Below are 22,523 nucleotides of genomic sequence, written 5' to 3'. Positions count from 1 at the left end.
ACAAGAGCAAGATCTGATATTTTGGCTCATCAAGCTTAAGACGTAGAGGTCGAGTTATATAAATTTTAGAACAGGACATTTGGCAGTCAGGAGGAAGCTAGGTTGCTCAATGTACCTACTCAATACAATAGTAAGGTTTTTTATACCACAGTGGAGGTTGGATGGTCAGAAAGTTAGGTACGTTCAATTTTTGACATTCACACAGTCATGCATAGGAGTCACAAGGCGACAGTTAACAAGACAATGACTGCAATAGGGGCCACCTACGACTGCACCGACATGAAAAAGTAGAAGTGAGAGAGCAGAGTATGGGATTATATGCTAAAACGTCTGCTATACAGTTACCAATAGGAGATTCTATCAAGAGAAGCTGCATGAGAGATGGATTAGAATCTCTTTGTCTGCGTGGGTGCGTGTGCGTGTGTGTGTGTGTGTGTTCACACCCTGTGTGGGTGCGAGCGTGTGAGGACAAAGAAGGCATGGATAAGACAATCTCTTTTAAACCAGGAGGCAATAAATGGGAACGCCCCTGTCATAAATAGTTTTTGGTTAAAGGGAATCATTAGGAAGTGTTCAAACTCTTCCCGCAAACATTCCTATTTGCCAGTTAAATGGGCACTACAATTGACTACGAGAGTTGCAAACAACAGATGAAGAGCAGTCCTTGGCAGATTATATGATCAGGACGCTCAAACTGTGTCAAAGACAAATTTACTGCCGCTTGATCTTTCCTCCTCACAGGTCGACAACCCCATAAATCCAGTAGACTGGGTCTACATCGAGGTCATCAAAGGAAGGAACTGGGCCAGCCACGACGGGAGGGACCATTCCAAGTCTTGCTGACTACACATGTTGCACCCAAGGTTGCAGGACCCACAAATGCATTAACGACGACTGCTCTCCAGGAGGAAACTGGATGGGAGCTTTGGACATCACCGCTGTGTGCCAGGATGAGAGAGCCGTTTTCAAGGTGTAAGGGCTCTACTACCAACATGGCTGCACCATCGGACGGGACCTACTTCATTCAGAAGTTCAGAGGCACTGCCCCACCTGCATCCTATGAGTGCACGTGCCTGTTCAGTACGGATCATGGTTTTGTGGTCACAAGAGTTGTCCGATGCTGCCTGCCAACTGGACACGAGTGTGTGCGCCGGTGTGTGTGACAGACCTCACCTACAGACTAGAACATCATCAGCTGACGAAAACACGGGCACATATACAACTTCTTAGACGTGACAGTTGTGATAATGATAATGAGACGTGGATTGCGTAGATGCTGTTCTGTTGAGCATGTTTTACAGAAACTTGATGATTTGACCATCGAAAATGCTTCACAAGTGATGGATACAATGATGTACTGTTTCTGTGTTTTTGTTTTTTATTGATAGCATTCTGGTCGTCTTAGGCAAAGGGACCGTGTAAGAATTTTCCTGCTAATAACATCTGGCCAGCAGGTTTTTCGCTTACACAATAAGTTTGATCTGGGGTATTAAGGTAATGCCTCATCTTCACTGGAAAGTGTTGCTATCATTGTTTGTTGTTTTTATTTTTCCTATTCTTCTTTCTTCATTATACATATATATGTGTTTTTTTCTTACTTGTCTTTGTTGTTTGGGGTGACATAATCATATGATAAAACAGGAGGGAGATGTTAGGGTTTTCCAGGTTATCTTGATCCTATGATTATGTTGGAATGTAACCTGTAATACTTAAACTCGCCTGTCCTGTCTTAACAAAAGTAGTAGAACAAAGTGACTAGCTGCAGAGGAAGCAATCAAAGTTGTTTAGTTCACACAACATCGTGAAGGACCCCCTGCTGTGCTTTGATCAGCCAGGGGCTTCGGCCATTTGTCTACTCTGACCCCCACTCTCACCCCCACTCTGTTCCTCCTAATAAATATGCCCTTGCAGGAAGGAGAGTTGAGACTTCATTCGATAATCGCTGTTCAGACAGCGACGAATGGACTCTCCACCTGCAGGTGTCTAAAAGAACTTGCTTGTCTCCTGTTTGGTTCTTGCAAAATAAGTTGGAGTGAGCAAATCTCTAACAACGTAGATCTCAACTGTTAAGTCCTTGGAAATTCGGTAAAGGCCGTATTTCAGCTCTCCGTGTTTTACTGGACCCTCAAAAACGGAGTTGTTTGATGTGGATCAGAACACACATGACCTGGCTTAACCTTCAATATATTGGAGAACCACTGAAAGGCTTTCGAGACTTACCTTGGTCACAGGCATTTCTTTTGACTTGGACTCAAACAGATGTTCCAGTTTGACTGTGTCTAATTTCACTGACTCCAGTTTGGTCCAAACGGAGTCTCCATTCCTCTTGTAGTCCCTGGATGGCACTTCTGGACGCACCTGAACACACAGTTAAGATCCACCATTTTATTTTCTGTCACGTTCCCCCAAGTGGATTAATTTGCTTGAAATTCCACTGCCATCTACTGGAGGGGATATGCAATTACAATTTATTTTAATACAGCAAAAAAAGTTGGATACATGTCTTACCTCATTCCAGAATAATCTGATTGTCTTCTTCTTCTTGTTGAAGAGAGGAGGCTCGGGAGGAGGCCCGGGCATTGGGGAGCTGAACGACGGGGGAGGTGGAGGAGGCAGCATCATGTTCGACAAGGGAGGAGGTGGCGGGCAACTGCTGAGGACAGGCGGGGGTGGAGGGAAGGACGCGAAGGAGAGCATATGAGGCGGAGGCGGAGGAGGGGGAGGGGGCGGCGGTAAGTCGCCGCAGCTGCTCATCAAATTAGCGTCCAGGATGTCGATGTCGTCGTCCTCCGTCAGGTCGGTGAAGTTGATGTCGCCGATCCGCAGCTCTCGAGGGCTCGCTAAGAGTTGGTCCCAGATGGTGTCTGACTCCTTTTTGGGAGGAAGAAGCGGCATTAGATCTTCGACTTGGCCGTCCAAGTGCGGGTGGTTCATGTCCTTGATCAAATCTCCGAAACGCTCGGCGAATTGCCGTATGCTCCCCCGCTGATCGGTTTTCTCATCGTGCTCATTGTCTAACTGTTCATCGCTCGGTTGTCCGTCAACGTCCTTGTGCGTCTCCTCTTTGTCCTCCCCCTCTCCTTCTTCTTTCTCCCTCTCGGCATCCTCCTCTTCCTCGCAGGGCTTCTTGTTTTGCGAGTACAACATGTCCAGCATGAAGAGCTTACTGTTGAGTTTGCTACTTTGTTTGTTTACTTCTTCTTTGAGGTCTGAAAAGGAAATGCATTTATTACGTCTCTGACTCATCGAAGATTTAATTTGAACTAAAAAAATAAATCCACACTGACCATTCTCGCTGTTCCCTCGCTCTTCTCTCTCCAGGGTACTGCTAGCCGAGGAGATGCTGGAGGCCGAGCAGTTGTCCTTCTCGTTCACCTCCTCGTTTTGCCTCTCCTTGTCGCTCAAGATGCCGCTGTCCTCCTCGGCCTCCTCCTGCACCTTCGTCTCTTGAGTCTCCTCCTGCTCGCCTTCCTCCTCGCTTTCGACCTCCGCTTCTTCTTGCACCTCCTTCTCTTCTTCTTGCTCCTCTTGTTCTTCCTCGGTTTTGTTCTCCTCGGGTTCTACGCTGGCCCTCGAGTCGTCGGCTTCATCTGTCACTGAGAAACACATATTTTACATCAAACGTGGTGTAGCACTTTTTTTTTTTTTGCAGCGTTCAAGGGGACTTCTATTTGTACAAGGGCGCACGGCTCAACACGCACGCTCGCAAGGAAAACAAACAGTACTTGGCTAACGCCAAACCACATCCCGGGCGCACAAAGCCGGGTTGTGGCCACAACTGAAGAGGAAATGAAGGACCCAGTTCCTGTTTGCATCCAAACACAACTCGGGCTACAGTCGGCGTAGTGATGCTGGCCGAGGTTAGAAAAACACGGCGCCGTCAGACCTAATTGCCAGAAACTGTACACACCCAAAAATAAGACACTTTTTTGACCTTTTACCTACTTTCCCAATTTCATATAAACTTCCTACTAGTAATTCTTACCAGCTTGAGAGGATACGTAAGTGCTAACGGGTTGTTCGGCTTCGTCGTCGGCCCCAGCGTCCTCCTGCGAGGACGGCGTGATGCTCCGCGTGGACGACGGCCACGTCTCGGAAGGTTCGAAGGTCAGGTCAAGTTCCAGGCGGGTCCTCGGTCCGCGGGGGACGCGTTCCTTCTCGTACTCCTCGGCCGCCAAGCGCTCCACGTTCTTATACCTGAGAGGAATCAGTTTCTTGTTTGGTTGCTGAATGATCCGAAATCTAAAGATGTTCACGTCCAACCTGCCAGCTGGAAACTGAGAGCACAGAGTGGACCCTCTCCCTCAATATGCTCCTTCCACTAACCCCTCCTCTTTTTCCCATGAATATGTGGCACTTGTGTTCCGACTTCATTAGCATCAGACCACTTCAAGGTCCTGGATACTGCTTTGTGTGAGTATTAGCTCGGTGCGGAGTGTGGCCAATCCCCCGAAAGAAGATTTTAATTAGATGTATATAATAAAGTCACCTATTTTGGTAAACTGAAGGACTGTATGCAAAATATTTCCATGAGGGAAAAAGCCACACCCACACAGACGCATTGTTTCATTGCATGTCAATGAGGCTCTGTGTGGCAGAATAGCAAAACATTTGCATCAGTATGCAAATGTGTTAGGGACATCTTAGTTCCGCATGTTAGCCGAGGCTAATTCTCATGAGAACCCAAAGTGCTGCAGAAAATTAGTCTATTTGGGAGGTGATTTAAAAGAATTGGAAATTCTTATTTACCTTTCTTCCCGCGCCAACCGGGCCTCCTCCATTTTATCCAAGTAGTCTCGGCTGTGGCACACAGATTATGATTAGATTTTTTATTATTTTTTTCCACAGTGTCATCCGCTGACCCAGGCCTTACCTGTGTTTGTTCCTCTCCTCTCGTTCGATCCTTTGCAGCCTCTCCTCTCTCTCCATGCGGCGCCGCTCTCGTTCGGCCGCCAACGACTCCTGGTGTTGTCGGTACGAGGAAGATAGGAGACCACCCAGGGGAGGCCTGAGGGAGCACAAATGAGAATTATAATCATTTTTATATCCCACTGTAATCGACTATGACATCACATGAGTTAGTCCAATGGGCCAGGTGAGCTCACCTGGGACTAGTGGGCGTCGAGGAGCCGCTGTGAGTGGAGTAGGACCCGGGACCCCCGTTCCTTTGGAGAAGAAAAAAAACAGCGGTGAGACAGCCACTCAAGCTAAAACAATATGTCGACTGACCCGAGGCGAGAAACAAATTGTGAATCAAACAACTTGAAGAGCAGATCCAAGTGCCAAAGGGGAGGAAGTGCATCAAAGCAAGACCGGTAAAGTGTAAAGAGCTACCACTGTATGCAAATGAAAAATGTTAAGAAGTGACGAGAAGATCCCATAGAGGTCCACAGGAGAAGAGTGGAAAAAGGAACGGGGAGGGGTGTGATGGGGAACCCAAGTGAAGCCTTTCAGGGCGAGGATTAATATGAATAAAAAGTGATTTGAAGACCAGTGAGCATTCAAAGACTTGATTGTGAAGGAGAAAAGATGGGAAGGAAGTCTGGGTTTCCCTCTGACCTTGGAGGTGTCGCATTATCTGTCTGCACTTCGGCTTGGATTGGAGATTGAGGTGACGTCTCTTCCTCCATGTCGTAGGAGAAGAGGTGAAAGGGCGAGTGGGGCTTGTATGGGAGGTGCTCGGGGGAGGGATACGAACCGCCGCGCAATGGCGGGCTGACCTCGTTGCTGGCCGGCACCGTGCTGGTGACCTTCTTCCTGGCCAACAGGGCGGCCAGAAGAGAGGGGGCGCTGAGGGGGGAGGGCATAGGAGGAGGGGATAGGGGAGTCAAGGGGGTGCTTAGGGGGGAGGGCATGGGAGGAGGGGACACGGGAGATGATTCCTTCCAAATCCCGGGATCTCGCTCGTGTATAGGTTTGGATGTGATGGTGATGGATTGGATTGTCCGTTGAATGATGGATGGAAAATGGCGAACCGAGCTAAGGAGAGAGGATTGGAATAAGAAGAATAAACAATAGGAACCCAAAACAGTGTTGTCATGGTTTTCGAAGAGCTCCTGAGATAAGACGCTTTGACCCCATTGTACCTGGAACTATTCTGACTAGTCAAAAAAGCGTTATCGTTTTCGTCGGAATCGGATTCGGTCAAGGCGGGCGGATCCTCTTCATACTCCTTTATCACTGCATCCTCATATTCCTCATCTCTACGGAAGGAATCGGGAAGGGGTGATCAGAAAGGAGGCTTGGTTACATGCATGGCTGGATGGCAGGAAAATGGATGCAAGGTTAGAAAGAAATACAAGACATCACGATTCAAGAATGGGAATTGAGGAATGAATCGAGTATTATTCAGAGGATCACATGATCGCTTTCCATATCATGCAGCGATGCTCTCGAGTGGTTATGAGCAGTGGAGGGGATGACGTTGGAGGATTGTTGGAAAATCTCAGGGAACCCAAAAATGCTGAGCACAGTATTTTTGGGAGGGGTGTAGAATAGCATCAATGTTAATTTTTATGATTCGCAAAATAAAATAAAATAAATAAAATATATCTAATAGAATAGCATCAATGTTAATTTCACGATTCACAAAATAAAATAATATAAAATAAAATTAAAATACAAGAAGAGTGTTAGTTGAACTACTGAAAAAAAAAAACCTTTCCACAATTGTGATGAACCTGTCCAATATTAAAATGACTTTGGCAAAATATGATGCGAACCTTTGTGCGAGTGAGGGAGGGGCCTGTGCTTGTTTAATAGTGTGACATGGCAACATTTTTTATATTGTGATAAAGTGCTGACTTGGCAAACATCGAGCCTCTATAGCATGGTGGTAAAGTGCATCTTGGTAGTAGTAGTAGAGGACCACAGTGGAGGTCAGAAGGTGATATTTTTCAACTTACATGGATGGAAGGCAACCTGAAAGTGCTCTGGAGCGGAAAGTGTCGATACAAAAGAGTCAAGCTTTTTGTTTCAACTAATTCAAGATAAGTCCTGCAAGAAGTGATGACTGGCTTGTTGACTCACTCACCTCTCGCTAATTTCCTCAGGTCTTTGCCCGTTAAACGGATGGAAGCCTGCCCTTTGTGGGGACGCGGGGCTGCAGGGGGACGCCTGGCCGGATCGCACCAGAGAAGCCCTGCGGCTCCGCCTCCTCTCCAACCCGCACCGCTTATCCCCGCCCCCGATGCTCGCTCGTCGACGATCCCGTCGACCCGTCGGCGGGGGCTGGCTGTCGTCGTCGCCGTCCTCATGCCGGAGGGTGGACTGGTTGATAAATAAAACACTTATGAGTTCCAATTATCACGGCTACTTTTCTGCTTCTAAAATACAAACCTCGTAGATGTTGAGCTGCTCAACCAAATCCAGATCGGTTCCTTTCCGATTCAGGTGTCTCTGGGTTACCGTCTCCATTCCTTGCTCCTCCAGACCGTCCACCATGTCGTAAAAAGAGTCCTGGTCCGGTAATGCTGCCAGCGTCTGCCGAAACAAACTCAGAGCTGATACGAATACTTTTGTTGGTAAATATTTTTTTCCTTATATCTCCCCTTACCTTGTTGATGAGGGTCATGGCGTAGATCAGGAGCTCTGTGTCCACGCCGTCTTTCTCCTGCAAGATCTCAATAGCATTGGACCACGCTTTGCAACCTGGACACACCGGTTTCAAATATTAAACGGGCGAATAACTTTGTATATCAACAGAAATGCAAATGATGAGTTACAATCCACCTCTTTTGGAATCCACTGTGGCAATGGCTTCTATGAGAAGCGAGGCGTTGGACTCAGAGTACTCCACGAAGACCAGCAAGAGTTTCATAGCTGTTTTAACCACCAGGCGGAACTAGAATAGAGAATTACAATTAGTTGTGCTGAAAAAAAAAAATGCTATAAAAATGTCTTTATGGTTTTACCTTTGACCCCACAAGTGTATAAAGCCACTCGATTGTCTCAGTGTGGCTGATGACCCCGTTCATCCCGTCAACGTAAAGCATGATCTGTCCCAGAGCTGTAAAAAAAAAAAAAAAAAAAAGCCTCATATTAACTTGAAAATTGTGTACTTTTTGCCTGAATTGTTTTATACCTCTTAATATATAGTTCTGGTAGTTCTGGTCCGCTTCGGCGCCCACTTTGATGAGACACGTCAGACCTTCAGCCATCACAAACTCATGGACGAGGTCTTTGTCATCCTGGTGTAAAAAAAAAAAAAAAAGAAGTAAATTAGTACATTATACATGCACATGCACAAAATAATCTTATTTTGCTTTGCTCCCTCCCAGCAGGAGGCAGTAAAGTTCTGTTTCAAACCAAACTATCAACTTCAAGTTATGTTCTTAACCGTATGACCCAAACTAGATCAACGGGTTAATTATATAACAAAATCGAAAGAATGCAGCCGGCACCACAGCTGCATTCCAAAAAACATTTTAATTTTTATGCATTTTGCTCTATATTACCTGAAAGATTTGCTTCAGCGAAAACAGCGCCCTTCTCAAGTCACGTCCATTGGAGTTATACAGTTTTTCTGCAGAGAGAAATAGGTGTTATGATTTCATTACGACTATCCGCTTCCTTTCTGGCAGGTCTTGTTTATTCCACAGCTTTGCACATTTTATAAAAAAAAAAAAAAAAACTTCACAATGAATCTCAGATGTGGAAAGGTTTGGACAATAAATAGATGGATTTCATCGCACACATTGGTGGCCAGCGCCACCGCACACTTTTACCGTGTCCTCACTGGCCGCACGGCACGTGTACGGCCTCTCGCCCCCGTTTGTCACGCACGGACACACACGCACACACAAACATATGCGCACATCTACACGTTGCACGAGTGATTAGAGTTGTAATGGAATGTTAATGAGACTCTGGCTGGGTTTTAGTCGTGAGGTATTCAGGTCATGACATGGAAAGTACTCGGGACTAAATGCTGAAAGTGCTGATAACGCTGCAATCATACTTAACCTTGTCAATCTTCCAAAAAAAAAACATATTTACGACCTTATTAATCATGTTGTGTAAAACCTGAGTTTACTTGCTGATATGAAAACCTTTGGACCATCTCAAGGAGAAACGGATTTTCTAAAAGTAAAGCTGTGGCGCTGTCTTGTCTGTCTGGAGCTTAGTGGTAACAATCACTGAACCAAATGAGGCTAACCCAAGACCAGGGTCACAATCATTATCATTCCACACCATGAGTTACTGTCTGTCTCCCCGACGAAGCAACATCCATAAAATGTCCGTCCATACATTTAGTTGCATCCAGAAAGTTTCATCTTTTTATTATATTTTGCTATCTACTGTTCCTTATGAGGACAATAAAAGGTGGCCTGCACTACTTTTATGGGTTCGTTGACACCATTTTTTTTTTTTGTTTCCTTTTAAGTCAAAGCCAAGAACAGTATGTCTGGGCCACAGGATCATTCTTGGAACCGCACAAAGTGACAACCTCACCGAGCTGTGAGTGAAAGCTGTCAGGGTAACCTTTACTGAAACATCTGCTGTCTATCAAAGCCTTGTCAGCAGTTGTGATAAGATTCAAACTTGGCCCAATTCATTGTGGCCTGCACTTGAATATAAAAATAAATCCATGTTACTATTTTGCTCAAATTACCTATGAACAAAAATGAAAGCAGTTTCCTGAAAAAAAAAACAGTGTCCCATTACTTTTGTCCATGCCGTACTGAATTTACAGGTTTATCAACATACCTGGAGATAAATACTTAATTATGCAAGGACAGTTTGTTTTACACTGAGACTGGAATTCCAATAACTCACAAACTAGGCAGGTCTTAACATAGATGAAGACAAATGAGCAACAGAGAAGAAGAAAAAAAAAAAAAACAAAGCGAAGAGTTGGCTGTCCACGTGTCCTACACAGACCAGGCTCTCATTTTCCCCCGGCCACGCGTTTTATTATTGTCATAAGGAAACCTGAAACACTGGCTGGGATGTGTCGTTGTGGTTTGTACTTGTATTCGAGCACTGTTTGTGAACGCAGGCGTTGATATGCACACAGCAGACTAGATGACACGTTTTCAGTTAAAAAAATTCTTTTTTTTTTTTGAAAGGACACAAAGTTCTTCATCCTGACCTCACATTGTGGCAGGCTCAGCACATAATTTAATCCCATATACCACCTTAAAATAGATTTTATAAAGGAAAGAAAAAAAAAATAAAAACCACAATGAGCTGTTTTTGTCGTAATAAGTTTTATTGTAAAAGCCTGCGATTCATTTGTAAGCCCATTTTTTTGTCAAATTCTCGGCTTAGTATTTAATTTTTTTTTGCTCAACCGTGGAGAGTAAAAAAAATCTATTAGAAGTGAGGAATCCATTTTAGGGGAAGTTTAAAACACAATTCTGCCTTTTGATTATATATATAATGTAATTTATGGTGTCATTTTACTCCAACCATTCGACCAATGAAGATAAAACTGCAATTAATCGGGAAAACTACCAAGTCTTCAGAAGAAACAACGAACAACCTAACTCGATATCCTTTCACCAGGTAGTCCAGATTTGGATGCATGGAATTTCATCCCAGATTGGATTAATGAGGATTTGACACCTACAATCAATTTCCATCTACTCGGAACAGCGAATAAAAATTGCATGGATCAGTGGGAGTGTCCTGGGGACCGAGGGATTCCCCCACAGTGAATTCTTCCTACTAAATCGCTCAGGCGTGCTGAGATCCCTCCTTCTCCCACCATAATGAGATTAGCACTGTGACCCTTCAGCTTTGACTAATCCCTCAACATTTTACTTTGCATCTACTCACAGAACTCACACAAGTCAACTAAGGCCGTTTATCAATTTATTAAAATTGTTGGTTCTGAAATGACATTAGCCATGGTGGTAAGTTCACTATCATCTCTGTTTAGCCACATGAATGTCTGAGGAAGATCGCCCAACTCAAGGTCAACCAAGGACAACTTTATTCCGCGGCACAACTGTCAGTGGGTCATACTCGAAAGGAGACCCCGGTTTAAGCTCGGTTAAAACCGCTGACTCGTATTTCTAGAGGATTTAATAGTACCCCTAAAAAAAGTTGTGTGGGCCGATCAGTCAGTTGGCTCTTAAACTCGGTCTTCTAAAATAAAGACGTGAGAAGAGCATGATGGCATGCTGGAGGGTTTCATTTAATCTCACAAGTGTCAGAATATCATGCTAAATATAGCCAAGCTGGGTATCACACATGGTGTAACATGGAGAGTCACTTATTTTGTTGTTGCTGCTGTCACGTCGTCAATTGAGGCCCTCTAAAGTTCACACTATCAAGTATGACGCCAACATAATGTGACAGTTCCACAACAGTTAATGTTTCCAAATTGAAAGTTACGCTCCAGTATCCATCAAGGAAGGAGAATATGATCATATCCAGAGAATACAATCGTGATAAATGAACATAAATTACTTCGCATTTATATTCTACATTATCATCCAGGTATTGATGTTACTGAAAAAAAAGTTTGTCTTTACGGAATAAAATAAAAACATAATGTGCGACTTTCTTACAATATCTAGAATAGAGAATGTTAGTGGGTCACGAAATGAGCCCTGTGGTACACCACAGATAATTACAGGAGATTTTGCAAATGAGAAATTGTTTGACAAAATAATTTGAATGGATGTATGTTTTCGGAATAAATTCCACTCGCAATTGCACTTTTACTGCCAGTTCAACTTCTTGTGTCAACTCATCTATATTCATTAAAAAAATGACAATCACTTCCAATGTTATTGTCAAAAAGGATCAAAGTTTTGGTGTCAGCTAGTACTGCATGTTCATGAGTGTGTCATTTAGAGAGAGGGGGAAAAAATAGCCCATCAATCTCTCAGAGGCTAATAGAGTTTGGATAATGGTCGATTACATTCTCATGTCAAACCGAGGCAGAAAGGAACATTTGGCAGGCCGTGACGACAAAACTGCTGAGGACAACTCTGTTATTTTGCGACTGTCTATTTTCTCTCTGTTGGTCTTGGCCCACTCGGAGGAGCGCTGGAAGCTACCGATGGCGCGGATGACGATCGAGGGCCTATGAATTTCGTGTGAGCGCAAAGTAAGACCTCCAATGTTTCCTTGTGGGATACATGCAATAAAAAAAAAAAATAGTGGTTCAAAGGTTGTTTATGCCGAGTGATTAGCTCCGTTTTAATTGCAACTTGTGATTGTGGGAAAGTTCAGAGTTTATTACGCACGTGTGAAACAAGCACTCAGTGTTTTGGCTAAAACAACCCCCACCCATTCTTCGTCATTCCCTCTCACGCCCTTTCTCACTTCTCACGCTCAGTCATTGTTAATTGACCGGCCTCGGCGTGCATGTGCAGTGATGTCGCATGTCGGATAAACAACAAAGAAAACTAAGATTAAATCTTTAGATGAAGAATATATAATCCTTTGTAATATGGAGATTGATGTCAGCTCAGGACTGGCAAATATTTGATTCTGCTATACGTCAGTAAATTGTGCAAGAAATAAATGCATTGCACAACTCCGGGCATTTGAATTTATGATATAACTTTCATGAGCTTGCATGAAAACTACATGACACAGCAGCTAGCATGTTTTTATTGGACCCAAATGCAACTTCCTGTTCCATTGGGTCTGCAGCCAGCTGATTCTCTTTTTACCTGGAACACATCAGCTCCTAAACCCATCATCCCTTAAAAAAACGAAAAAACAGACTGGATCGGACCCCAAGCTAGCATTCTCCCGCGCGTGCTGGGCATGTTTAGCTTGCGGTGATCCTAATGTTTTATTGCATTATGTAATGGTTGGAAAATGATTAAAACAGATGAGCCAGAGGTTTGCGGAGAATCGCTCGGCGGCTATAAGCAAAAATGCAGACTTTGCAGTTATACACACACATGGCGTGATATACAGTATTTCTTCCATACAATGTAGATCCTGATTTAAAACCTCCAGTTTGTATCTTTGGCTTTCATTGTTTTAAATCTTGGCTCCAGTGGTGCAAGAGGAATTTTTGTTTTCACAAATATATTTTTAAACCTTGGCATGCAATGACAGTCATCAACTGGGCTAGGGTGTTTTTATAAGGAAAGAATGGTCACCAACCACTTAGGTAATCTTCATACCAGGAAAACTACAGCCCTCCAACATACTGTGATGTGCTTTTTTGGAATTTCTATTTGTCTTCCCGTGACAAGTTCAATTAAATTGTAGGAATAGTATCTATAGTAGGGGCAGGAACGTAGGACAGAATTGTTCACATTCTGTCTCTTGGTTATGTAACATGTTTGTATAGCTGCAAATTTTGTCTTTAGGCAGTGTTAATAGGTGCCCCAAAGGGAAATGACAAATATTCCAGACATGGAACAGGCAAAAAGGCAAAGACAGACACTTAAAGGAAATTACTTGAAAGTACAATGTATCTACTATGCATTATATACCGTATTTTCCGGACTATAAGGCGCACCGGACTATAAGACGCACCTTCAATGAATGGCCCATTTTAAAACTTTGTCCTTATATAAGGCGCACTGGACTATAAGGCGCACCATTAATGCATCGTGTCAGATTTTTAATGCAAATCAAATCATTCTCCATTTTATCTTTTTTATTTCAACTTCAGGCGCAACAAATTACACAAAATAATGATCCATAGTCTTTTTGATTCATGACTGAGAGGCTGGTTCACCTAACTCAAAGTTGCCACTGAGTCACCCGTTATGCTTTCCACTTCTTTTTAACACAAGCTATTATTTTTCCAGTCGATGCATTGAGGCTTCGGAAAGCTCACTCTAGAGCACAACAGTTGCGTCGCGCATGTTTGTCAGCATAAGTGCAGGCCTGGGAAAACCCTGCCACATCCACAGCAAGCAAAACACTTCCACTGCTGGACCCCATTTGACGTTTATTCGCTATGACATTTAAGAAAATCAGCGTTTGATGTTCCTTCCAATTTTTTTAGTTTATATTGTCTCCTGAATGGTTTTGAGAGAGCTGAAATACACTTTTAGGCTAGCGCTGAATTATTCCGCTACTTCCACCACTTTACACCTCCATCCATAATACCTCAGCAGCTCCCACAGCAGCCATGACTCATGTGGGCTCCGGCGGTGAGGGTAAAGGGGAAACTATGCGAGCGATTTTTCCCTGTATTGCCTTCCTGCTGTGACTGGCGATGAGGGTGTCCTCGATTTTGATTTGTAGGAAAACAGATTGAGAAAAATATCTTTGGTGATAGACACAAGGCATATTTTGAGCCACAGGTGAACAAACGTGTGTATATATATTTAGAGGCACAGAAATGGACACCAAAAATTTAAGCTAGCTAGTCAGACTGTTTACTTTTTTCAATAACTTATAGCTTCGTGTCCCGTGACACAACGGTGGGGAAATTGCTGGTATGGCTTGCACGTATTTAAAACTTTTGACAACTGTCCAACAAGTTAAGACGTTCCTACCAATTCATTTCACCCCCAGTGACACTTTGAATGTTTGTGTGAATGGTTGTCTCATTATTTTTCCTGTAATTGACTGATGACTAGTAAAGGGTGCAGCCGTCCTGGGCCCAAAATCATTTCGGAGAGACTCAAGTTCTATAAACACCTAATGATACTTGAAATCTGCCTTGAATTCAATTCATAGTAATCGAGTTCGGCTCAACCACGCTACGCATTAGCCGGTAAACCCTTATCTGGGTTGTGTTTGTGTGTGGCCAGATGGTGAAAGCTACGTAAGCTATGCACTTTAAATAGCATCACACCGACATACGCTCGCTCATGATGAGGTACGAGAGAATAGCCAACAAAATGACAACCGTGATTTCCCATGTCAGTCGGGAAACACCGTGTCTTTGAAACCCCGGCATTAGATTACCAAAAATGGTACGGTACAGTTATTTAGCTTTCCCCCAAAATTACATCCGGCATTGAACTGAACTGTTTGACGGAAACAAATCTCTAGACTCTAGAGATTTGTTTCCGTCAAACTCTAGAGTCTAGAATGTGTTTTTTGCCGAGCAGCCTTTCATCTCGGCCGTAATGTGTCTGGACCTTAATGACTGCAAAGCCACAGATGTCCCGTTCGACGTCCGCCCCCCTCCTAGCTTAGCCAATGCCAAACATTATCTCCCTGTCACACCATGCCATCGCCAGGCCTTATCTCCCGTTGCCTGCACAGTAAATCGCTGTTGGAACCAGCTGTTTTCTCTCGTTGCATCTCAAAGCCAGACTGCTCTATACAACTGCTGGCATAGAAACAACCACTTGTCACTTCACCATCATGTCAGTACGGTTCATTTACCGGGACTGTAATTTACAGTACATGAGGATTACTTACAAATAAGTGTATCTATATTTTGTTAACAAAAACAGATTAAACAGAAGCCAGTTTTACCTACTGCATGACTCTCATTAGTGTGGCATACCTGTCAAATACCATAGCCGGCTCTATTTTTGATCACTGAAACCAAAGGTAATTGCTGCATGTGGGAAGTCCGACCACAAGAAAAACAACGTAGACAATGAAAAATGTCTACCTCCTCAATTAGTTTTAAATGTTTGCGTCATTACGCCCTTGAATCAAGGTCTTTTGAGTGAATGACCTTGTTCAATGTTGCAGTGGTATAATGGATAAATAAAAAATTGTTAGATTTAGGATAGTTCTAAAAAAAATTGAAGCAGTATGCTAACCTTCGTCACGTTTCTGTCGTGTCGACACTTTCTAAAGATAACGTCCTGTCTGCCCCTGCCCCGCCTCCCATTCCAGAACCATCTCTCTCCACCAGTCTGCTTTTAGTCCTGCAACAGCTAAAATTATCTTTTAATCAGGAGGTTGTGACTCGGACTCTAATGGAAATGCAGACTACGGGATTATCTGGGAGAATTTGGCAAAACGGGCCTTATAATAGACACGGAGAGACGACGAACTGTGACACGAGTGAGATTACAAAAGGAATTGATCCTTTCCGGTTGTAATCATACACAGATCCTTGAGAAACACGTAACATTCAAGGCAATACTCCATAAGCAATCTCAGTCTTTGATTGAGACAGACTTTTTGTTATTTAGCGGATAAAATGCTGACGACTACTCAAGCGATTTGAAGGGTCAAGACCTCGGAAGGATTAGAGCGTTAAAGAAGTAGTGGACAACTGAGACAGAGGGTGGGGCAACTAGTCGGCAACAGACCACATTACATTGCTCGGAGAATTAGAACTGCTACTTCCGAAACAGCTAAATCCGAGCGAGATGGTGAAACGGTTCTCATAAAGGCTCGGTGTTAGCACGCTAGGGACAATTCTAGGAAGCAGTTGTTTATGTCATGCCGAACGACAGCAAACACAATGTTGTTTTTGCTAAAGCCGAGATGTGCAATGTGTAATCCCCCCCCGTGAGGGCATGCGCGTTGTCGTGGTGTAAGAAAGGGATTTAGCCAACAACGCCAATCCCTACGCTCAATCAACTCCATCAGCGCCATGTTCACTAAGGCTTTTATATTTTTATTTACAACGGGTTACAGGTTCCTCATCCATGTTGTTTTGAAGATCCCATTCCTGTTATGCATCGCCATCAACTCATTTGACCTCGTCTCATTTTTAATCAATTCTTGCTAGGCACTGATTCTGTCATTCAGAGTTAGCTGCTATCACTGGCACGGACTGTGTTGACGCTGGCTAGGGAAAAGGTCATGAAGGACGATGGTGAGAAGGAAAGAGGAAAGCATAGATAGAGATTAATTTAATGCCTTTGGAAAAGGAGGCAGGAAATGGCAACTAAATACTCTCATGAGATTCCGTGCAAAAAAGATTGAGCCGTAATAAGATATTTAAATCGCCCATGTGTTCACGGATATTTCCGTGAGACGGCTAAAATAGATCTTGTTTACTTTATGTGATTTGACTACTGAGAATTCCCTTCGTAGAGTGAGAAAATTAAAACCCATGAAGGGAAATATTAATACTTTGCTGTTATTACATTTTTTTTTTGTGTGGGGAAATGAGTCTTGCATGTTAACAAGTCATCAATTATTATTCTGACACATGTTTAGAAATAAAAACAGCAACAAATTCACTAAACACTATTTTTCATGACAAACCATCATGTGACAATAGATTTTCCAATTTTTTTTCCGATTTTTTCCAAGATTTTTAGCTAGCTATACATCCAGAAGTGATCATCATTATCGTCACTCGCGGTGATGTTGATACCGTATTACACTAAGTGCATCGGGAGCTTTCTCATAGCGGGAGGTCTATCATCCTAAATCTGGATGTTCACTATACGGCGCATATTGGATTGCTCATGAATCCGACCATATGGCCGTGCAATTTCATTTGAAGAAATCATACAAATTCGTTTCGGGATACTCACCGATGCAAGCGTGTACGCGGACGGTCAGCTGGGTTCGTAAAACAACACTGTGCTTTTTCCCTCTGGACCTGCAGGAGATAAAAATACAACGTTAAAAACGATTTTATCGGCATTCAAGGAACTCCAATGATGCTACTACTACTATGTCCACCAAACTCAATATTAATTTATGTTTGTATTATTATATTATTTATTTTATTCTATTTTATTATTCAATCCCGTGTCACATGTTTTGGGGTCATGTTTTATTTGCACCTGTTGTGGTCAGCCTTGTTCCTGATCTCTATTGATTAGCTCCCGAAGGCGGGCACTCGTGGCGTGTTCATGTGTGCCTCGTTGTCTCATTAGTTGACTTGTATTTAGTAACCTGGTTTTGCAGGGTGTCTGTTTGTTCGTTTCGCAACTCACATTCCACATGTCATGTCATGATTGTCGTCATGATGAACATCTTGTTTCCTCATGTGTTTTTTGTGACTTTGAATGCTGATTGTTTTATGGCTTTGCTAATTTTGTACAGTTCCTTGTCTGCCTTGTTTTAGAAATAATTTCCGACCAATTGTGTGGCAGGAGTGGCATCTTAAAAATTGTTTTTGTTATATTTAAAGATGCCACACAATCGTGGATATTATTTGTATCAAGTTTGACAAACAAAAACCTAGACCCCCTATTTTGATAACCATCTGAGACAAAAAGATGAGAGAGCAGGACTGCAGACAAAACACTCATTTTTTAGTCAGAAAAACAAAATGATCACATGACAGGAAGGCAAACCAAACTCAATGTTTTCATCCAACCTAGTCTTAATCTTTAACTCCAATCACGATAACAGAGCGTTGTGAGACAAACACTTCTGAATATCTTTTCTGGATTCTTGATTACTACCATCCAGCAAAACTTAAAGTGAACCTGCTTAGTTGTTGATGGAAAAACACAAATGTTCTCTCATCGTATTATCCTGGAAAGATACACATAGCTTCTTAAAATATATTTTGACATTTGCATTTTAGGTTTTCTTCCACTCTGCAACATTGTTGTGCCCATCTTCTTTCCCTTTGTTTACTATCAACTCAGTTGTGACGGCAAACTGCGGAAAGCACTGGAAATTCCGCCTAGATTATATTTTGCTTGCGGATTAAATAATCAGGATTAGGCAAATAGTACTTAACTGATAAGAAAAATGTGGAAGAGTGGGAAAATATGTTTTTGGGGGAGTCGTGCATTTCAAATGGCTCAACCAAGTTAAACCCAGCCCCAATTTATGACTCATTGACCGACTGTAACCTTTGTTTAAAAAAAAAAAAATCCGCATTGATTGAAAGTCACACTGTTCCAATCCAACCGGTTGCTCCACTTAAAAAAAGTCACGCCTTTATTCACCTGTCTATTATGTGAAAGCATAGCTGACAAAGCAGACACATGAGCCAAACACTCAAGCACATAGACGCAGGTTTTGTGGTTTTGTCTTTGCTTAGCGAGCTGCCGCCGGCAACTTAACAGATCCGCATACCACAAATCTCTGCTAAGACTTAAATAGTGCCGACTCGAATCTGGCCGCAAAGTTGATAAAATGATCTAGAGTACCGTATTTTCCGGACTATAAGGCGCACCTAAAAACCTACAATTTTCTCAAAAGCCGACAGTGCGCCTTATAGTCCGGTGCGCCTTATATAAGGACGTTTTAAAATAGGCCATTCATTGAAGGTGCGCCTTATAGTCCGGAAAATACGGTAGGTTATAAGGGTGAAGAAAGCCACCAGCAGGTGACACACATGAACTACTTGGGATTGCTTTATTCATTAAAATGCACAGTTGGTGCAATATGAGTTGTCGGGAAAGAAGGAAGGAAATTAGTACGTGTGTTTCCACAGTGCTTCATACTTTCCATGAACTTCTGCTCCCAAGAAATCCATATCAAGCTGCTTATGATTCTTCTCTTTTATATTAGAATGGGAGCAGTTTGTGTTGCTTGTTTATATAAATGGATGTATTCCCACAGCGTGTGATAAATGATATGAAGAAGACATCTCACCCTGTTTCATCTTGCTGGAAGCCTTCCAGCTCGTCCCTTTGCTCTGCCAAGGAGGACTCCAAGTCCAGATAGGTGCCATTATGGGAAAGCTGCAGCGCACAATCGTCGAGCTATGGAAAATAGAAAGACGTGGTGTTGAAGCTCAATACGACAAAATGCTGAATCGTTAAGTCTTGAAAGCTTCTCGCAATTCCTTCGAGTTCTGCTACAATCGTCTCCGCTTCATTGTTGCAGATGTTTCAAAGCGTTTTGGAACATGAGTGAAAACGGCGGGAGGGCCTTTTTCATGTGGCTTCGTTTTTATGTACTAAGGAATTATTGTTGGCGGTTATAAATAAAATCAGCACAATATAAAACTCAAACAAGGGAACAGAGAAAGAAACACATGGCATGTGAACATAAAGAAGTCTATAGCGCAAATGTGTGTATGGAAATCAATGTCCCGCTGCTAAAAGCCAATAAATGCATCGGTGACATCTGCTATTACTTGATCCAGTACATTGTGCGTCAGTCGCTCCATTACATTGTGTAACTAGAAACCCCGTCGTGTTTAAAACCAGGTGCACAAGAATATATCCGTACACCATTGATGTTTATGAGCGCAAGTTGATAGCAGGTGCTAAGAGTATCCCGGTAACAATGCATAATAAGTAACATATGTCATCCCGTTTATTTATTTCATTGCTGATGAATGAGATCCGAGTCAAAAGTGAATTAGAATTTGACCTGGAATGGTCGCGTGATGCCAAATGATTGCCCGGCCGAGGAATATGACGACACACTGTGGGCGACGGGCGCTGATCACAAGACCCGCCGCGGGCCCTCGAACTCGGAAACAGAGACGGTCCGACTGGCGGTGTAAATATAACCTTGCTATATTTACTTGTGGTTGCGTCCACTCAGGAGCCCGAGGGGAGGTGTGTCTGTGAAGCCTGGGAGTTGTGAGGCTAGTTCTATTATGGAGATTGTCAAATTTAGAAATCATCAGAAAGTATGAACAGGCCGCCAATAAGGGTGCTGACTTTTTGTCTTGTTCTAGTTCCTCTCTCATTTTAATCTGAGCCAAATCCTAATCCAACAACGGGGGAAAGGCAAAACATGGGACAGTAAATAATCAGACACAACCCTGATTAAAAACGCAGTCGATAAAGCGGATTAAAATGCACTTGGAGTTGCGTTTCCGTGTTTGACGCCGCCGTATTATTAAAACGACAGCCAATTTGCTCATCGGGTTGTTTACCTGATTATTGGTCATGCTTAAAATCTTTAGCATGCTGCACAGAATTGGCAATTAAATTACATGTAAATTAAATGACACAACTTTGCATTATGCTTCGTGCTTTGTGAGTTGTGCTAAAATAGTTTGTATGACCAAATTCAGGGAGGGGGGGGGGGGGGGGGGTGAGAACAAAGGGGTTGTTAATCACGTCCTGCCCTACTGCCCCAATTTGAAGTTGAAATAAGACAAAAGCATTTCTTGCGCCTAATCTGTCCCACATTATTCAGCACATTTAGCGCCGCTTTCATTCCACAAATACCGCGCAGCCACTTTTATCCTAGTTGTGTCTCAGTAGACGAGTAAAACTAATAACTGGGGCTCTCATGTTCTCAAAACTCTCCGGTGGGCGGACTGGATGGAGTTCCAGTAGCAACTGTAAGGTCCCAGGCTGTGCCCAAAAACACTTAGTAGCGAGTATTACTTACACTCATTTAATCAAACTCTCCCCCGAAGTGGAGAGTAATTATTTCCATGTTAGAATAACATCGAGCATGGTAACGGCCCCCTTATGTAACTTGGACTTTTAAGAACTTTCTCAAGGCAATCAGAGTTGCATAAGTGAACACAGCCACAATTTTAAGAGGGTGTGCACACTTTTGCAATAATTGAAACAAGTATTGACTTGGACAGGTAGCTGATTTTTTTTTTTTTTAAATTGTCTTGATTAACTAATTTTTTACAGTAATTGGCATTTGAACAGAGGTGTGTGACATCGCCAACTAGTGGCCTGGCATGCACAATACAACATTTTAAGTTGTTTTGGAGAATTTTCGTGCTTATGGGATTGTTTTGACAACACGTGACAACAATCTTACTGTTGACGTGTAAACGTACCCGCATACCACGCCGGTCTTTCCTCGCGTGTGTTTAAGTGTGTACAAACTGGCGTGTGGTCAGAGAGGTAGAGGAAGGAGACAGGGGGGAAGAGGTCAGGAAAACCATGTCACCCAAAGTGAGAAGAACAAAGTGTTGCAGGCATCCGGGCCTGGCCCACAGGAATTCTGGGACAAGTGACCTATACTTTATGTGTAACCCAGCTGGCCATGCACATAGTCACAACATAATAATACAGTAGGATTTTCTGAGAGAAGGACACAGGAGGTTATTTTGCTTTGACAAAGAGACGCTATCAAATATCACCCCCCTTAAAAAAAAAAAAAAAAAAATCAACATTCATTAAGTGTAAAACCGCCGACAACTGTGACATTTTTCAACAACATAATCCCAATTAAGTCTCTTAAGCATTAGACGAGGGGAAAAAGTGCAACTTTTCAGTTTCATCCCTATAATCTAAAGTCAGTCTCCGGTTGCCATCGCGCACCAAATTGCAAACACGAACACAAGCCGTTGCCATCTGTCCATGTCAAGGTTGTAATCATAAGCTTTTCTGCGCTGTGGGCCATTTTTCATTTGTTTTGCGGCTTTTAAAATACGGGGGAAGCTCAAGATGGACTGGTCTGGAAAACCACTTTGCTGTTGAAAGTGGGTTTGCTGTCAGAGTTGTGTGCAAGCACTTCAACTCTCTTTAAGGCTCCCCCATTTTTTTTTTTTTTTTTAATGTACACCTTCAACTTTTTTTTCTTACAGTAAAAACAATGTCACATATCTGGTCGGAACCGACGATGAGTGGTTGGAAGGAATGCGGCGCTGTTTGGGAGTTTTCCCTCGGGCTCCTTTTGGACCTTTTCACATGGCCATCGGAAATTGACAGTGACCACTATACACCTGTGTGTCAGGCTATTTGTTTGGCTTGTGTCTAGTTAAATGAAGATGCTGGAGGACATGACTAGTTGCACTAATAATGGCTACCTGTCAACAAAGATTTACAGATCTTCACACGTGCATAATCTTATTTCTAGTCCTCGCCTAAAAT

The 22,523-nt window shown here is 43.0% G+C and overlaps 2 protein-coding genes across 5 annotated transcripts in view; both read right to left on the bottom strand.

Annotated features, from left to right (window-relative positions):
• The window catches only part of LOC125987254 (coagulation factor XI), a 38,974-nt gene extending 17,789 nt beyond the window's left edge, over positions 1–21,185 (bottom strand). Inside the window, exon 1 of the mRNA XM_049751519.1 lies at positions 21,182–21,185. The gene's annotated coding sequence lies outside the window, so the exon portion shown is untranslated. The remainder of the gene's footprint in view (positions 1–21,181) is intronic.
• The window catches only part of fhod3a (formin homology 2 domain containing 3a), a 31,550-nt gene that overhangs the window by 8,332 nt on the left and 695 nt on the right, over positions 1–22,523 (bottom strand). For 3 of the 4 annotated variants that reach the window (XM_049751355.2, XM_049751356.2, XM_068648898.1), the window contains 18 exons: positions 19,372–19,481; positions 17,343–17,410; positions 8,457–8,524; positions 8,084–8,189; positions 7,914–8,008; positions 7,732–7,843; positions 7,556–7,650; positions 7,339–7,482; positions 7,034–7,269; positions 6,087–6,203; positions 5,560–5,979; positions 5,106–5,165; positions 4,874–5,008; positions 4,750–4,800; positions 3,986–4,197; positions 3,288–3,596; positions 2,509–3,209; positions 2,221–2,358 (listed from right to left, as the gene is read on the bottom strand). In XM_049751355.2, the coding sequence (XP_049607312.1) occupies positions 2,221–2,358; positions 2,509–3,209; positions 3,288–3,596; positions 3,986–4,197; positions 4,750–4,800; positions 4,874–5,008; positions 5,106–5,165; positions 5,560–5,979; positions 6,087–6,203; positions 7,034–7,269; positions 7,339–7,482; positions 7,556–7,650; positions 7,732–7,843; positions 7,914–8,008; positions 8,084–8,189; positions 8,457–8,524; positions 17,343–17,410; positions 19,372–19,481 (3,177 nt within the window). The remainder of the gene's footprint in view (positions 1–2,220; positions 2,359–2,508; positions 3,210–3,287; positions 3,597–3,985; positions 4,198–4,749; positions 4,801–4,873; positions 5,009–5,105; positions 5,166–5,559; positions 5,980–6,086; positions 6,204–7,033; positions 7,270–7,338; positions 7,483–7,555; positions 7,651–7,731; positions 7,844–7,913; positions 8,009–8,083; positions 8,190–8,456; positions 8,525–17,342; positions 17,411–19,371; positions 19,482–22,523) is intronic. The other variant, XM_049751358.2, reaches the window with a different exon arrangement.

This window comes from Syngnathus scovelli, chromosome 19, assembly GCF_024217435.2.
Source record: "Syngnathus scovelli strain Florida chromosome 19, RoL_Ssco_1.2, whole genome shotgun sequence".
Taxonomy (NCBI): domain Eukaryota; kingdom Metazoa; phylum Chordata; class Actinopteri; order Syngnathiformes; family Syngnathidae; genus Syngnathus; species Syngnathus scovelli.
The sequence above is the reverse complement of the archived record's forward strand: the minus strand, read 5'-3'. Positions and strand labels throughout refer to the sequence as shown.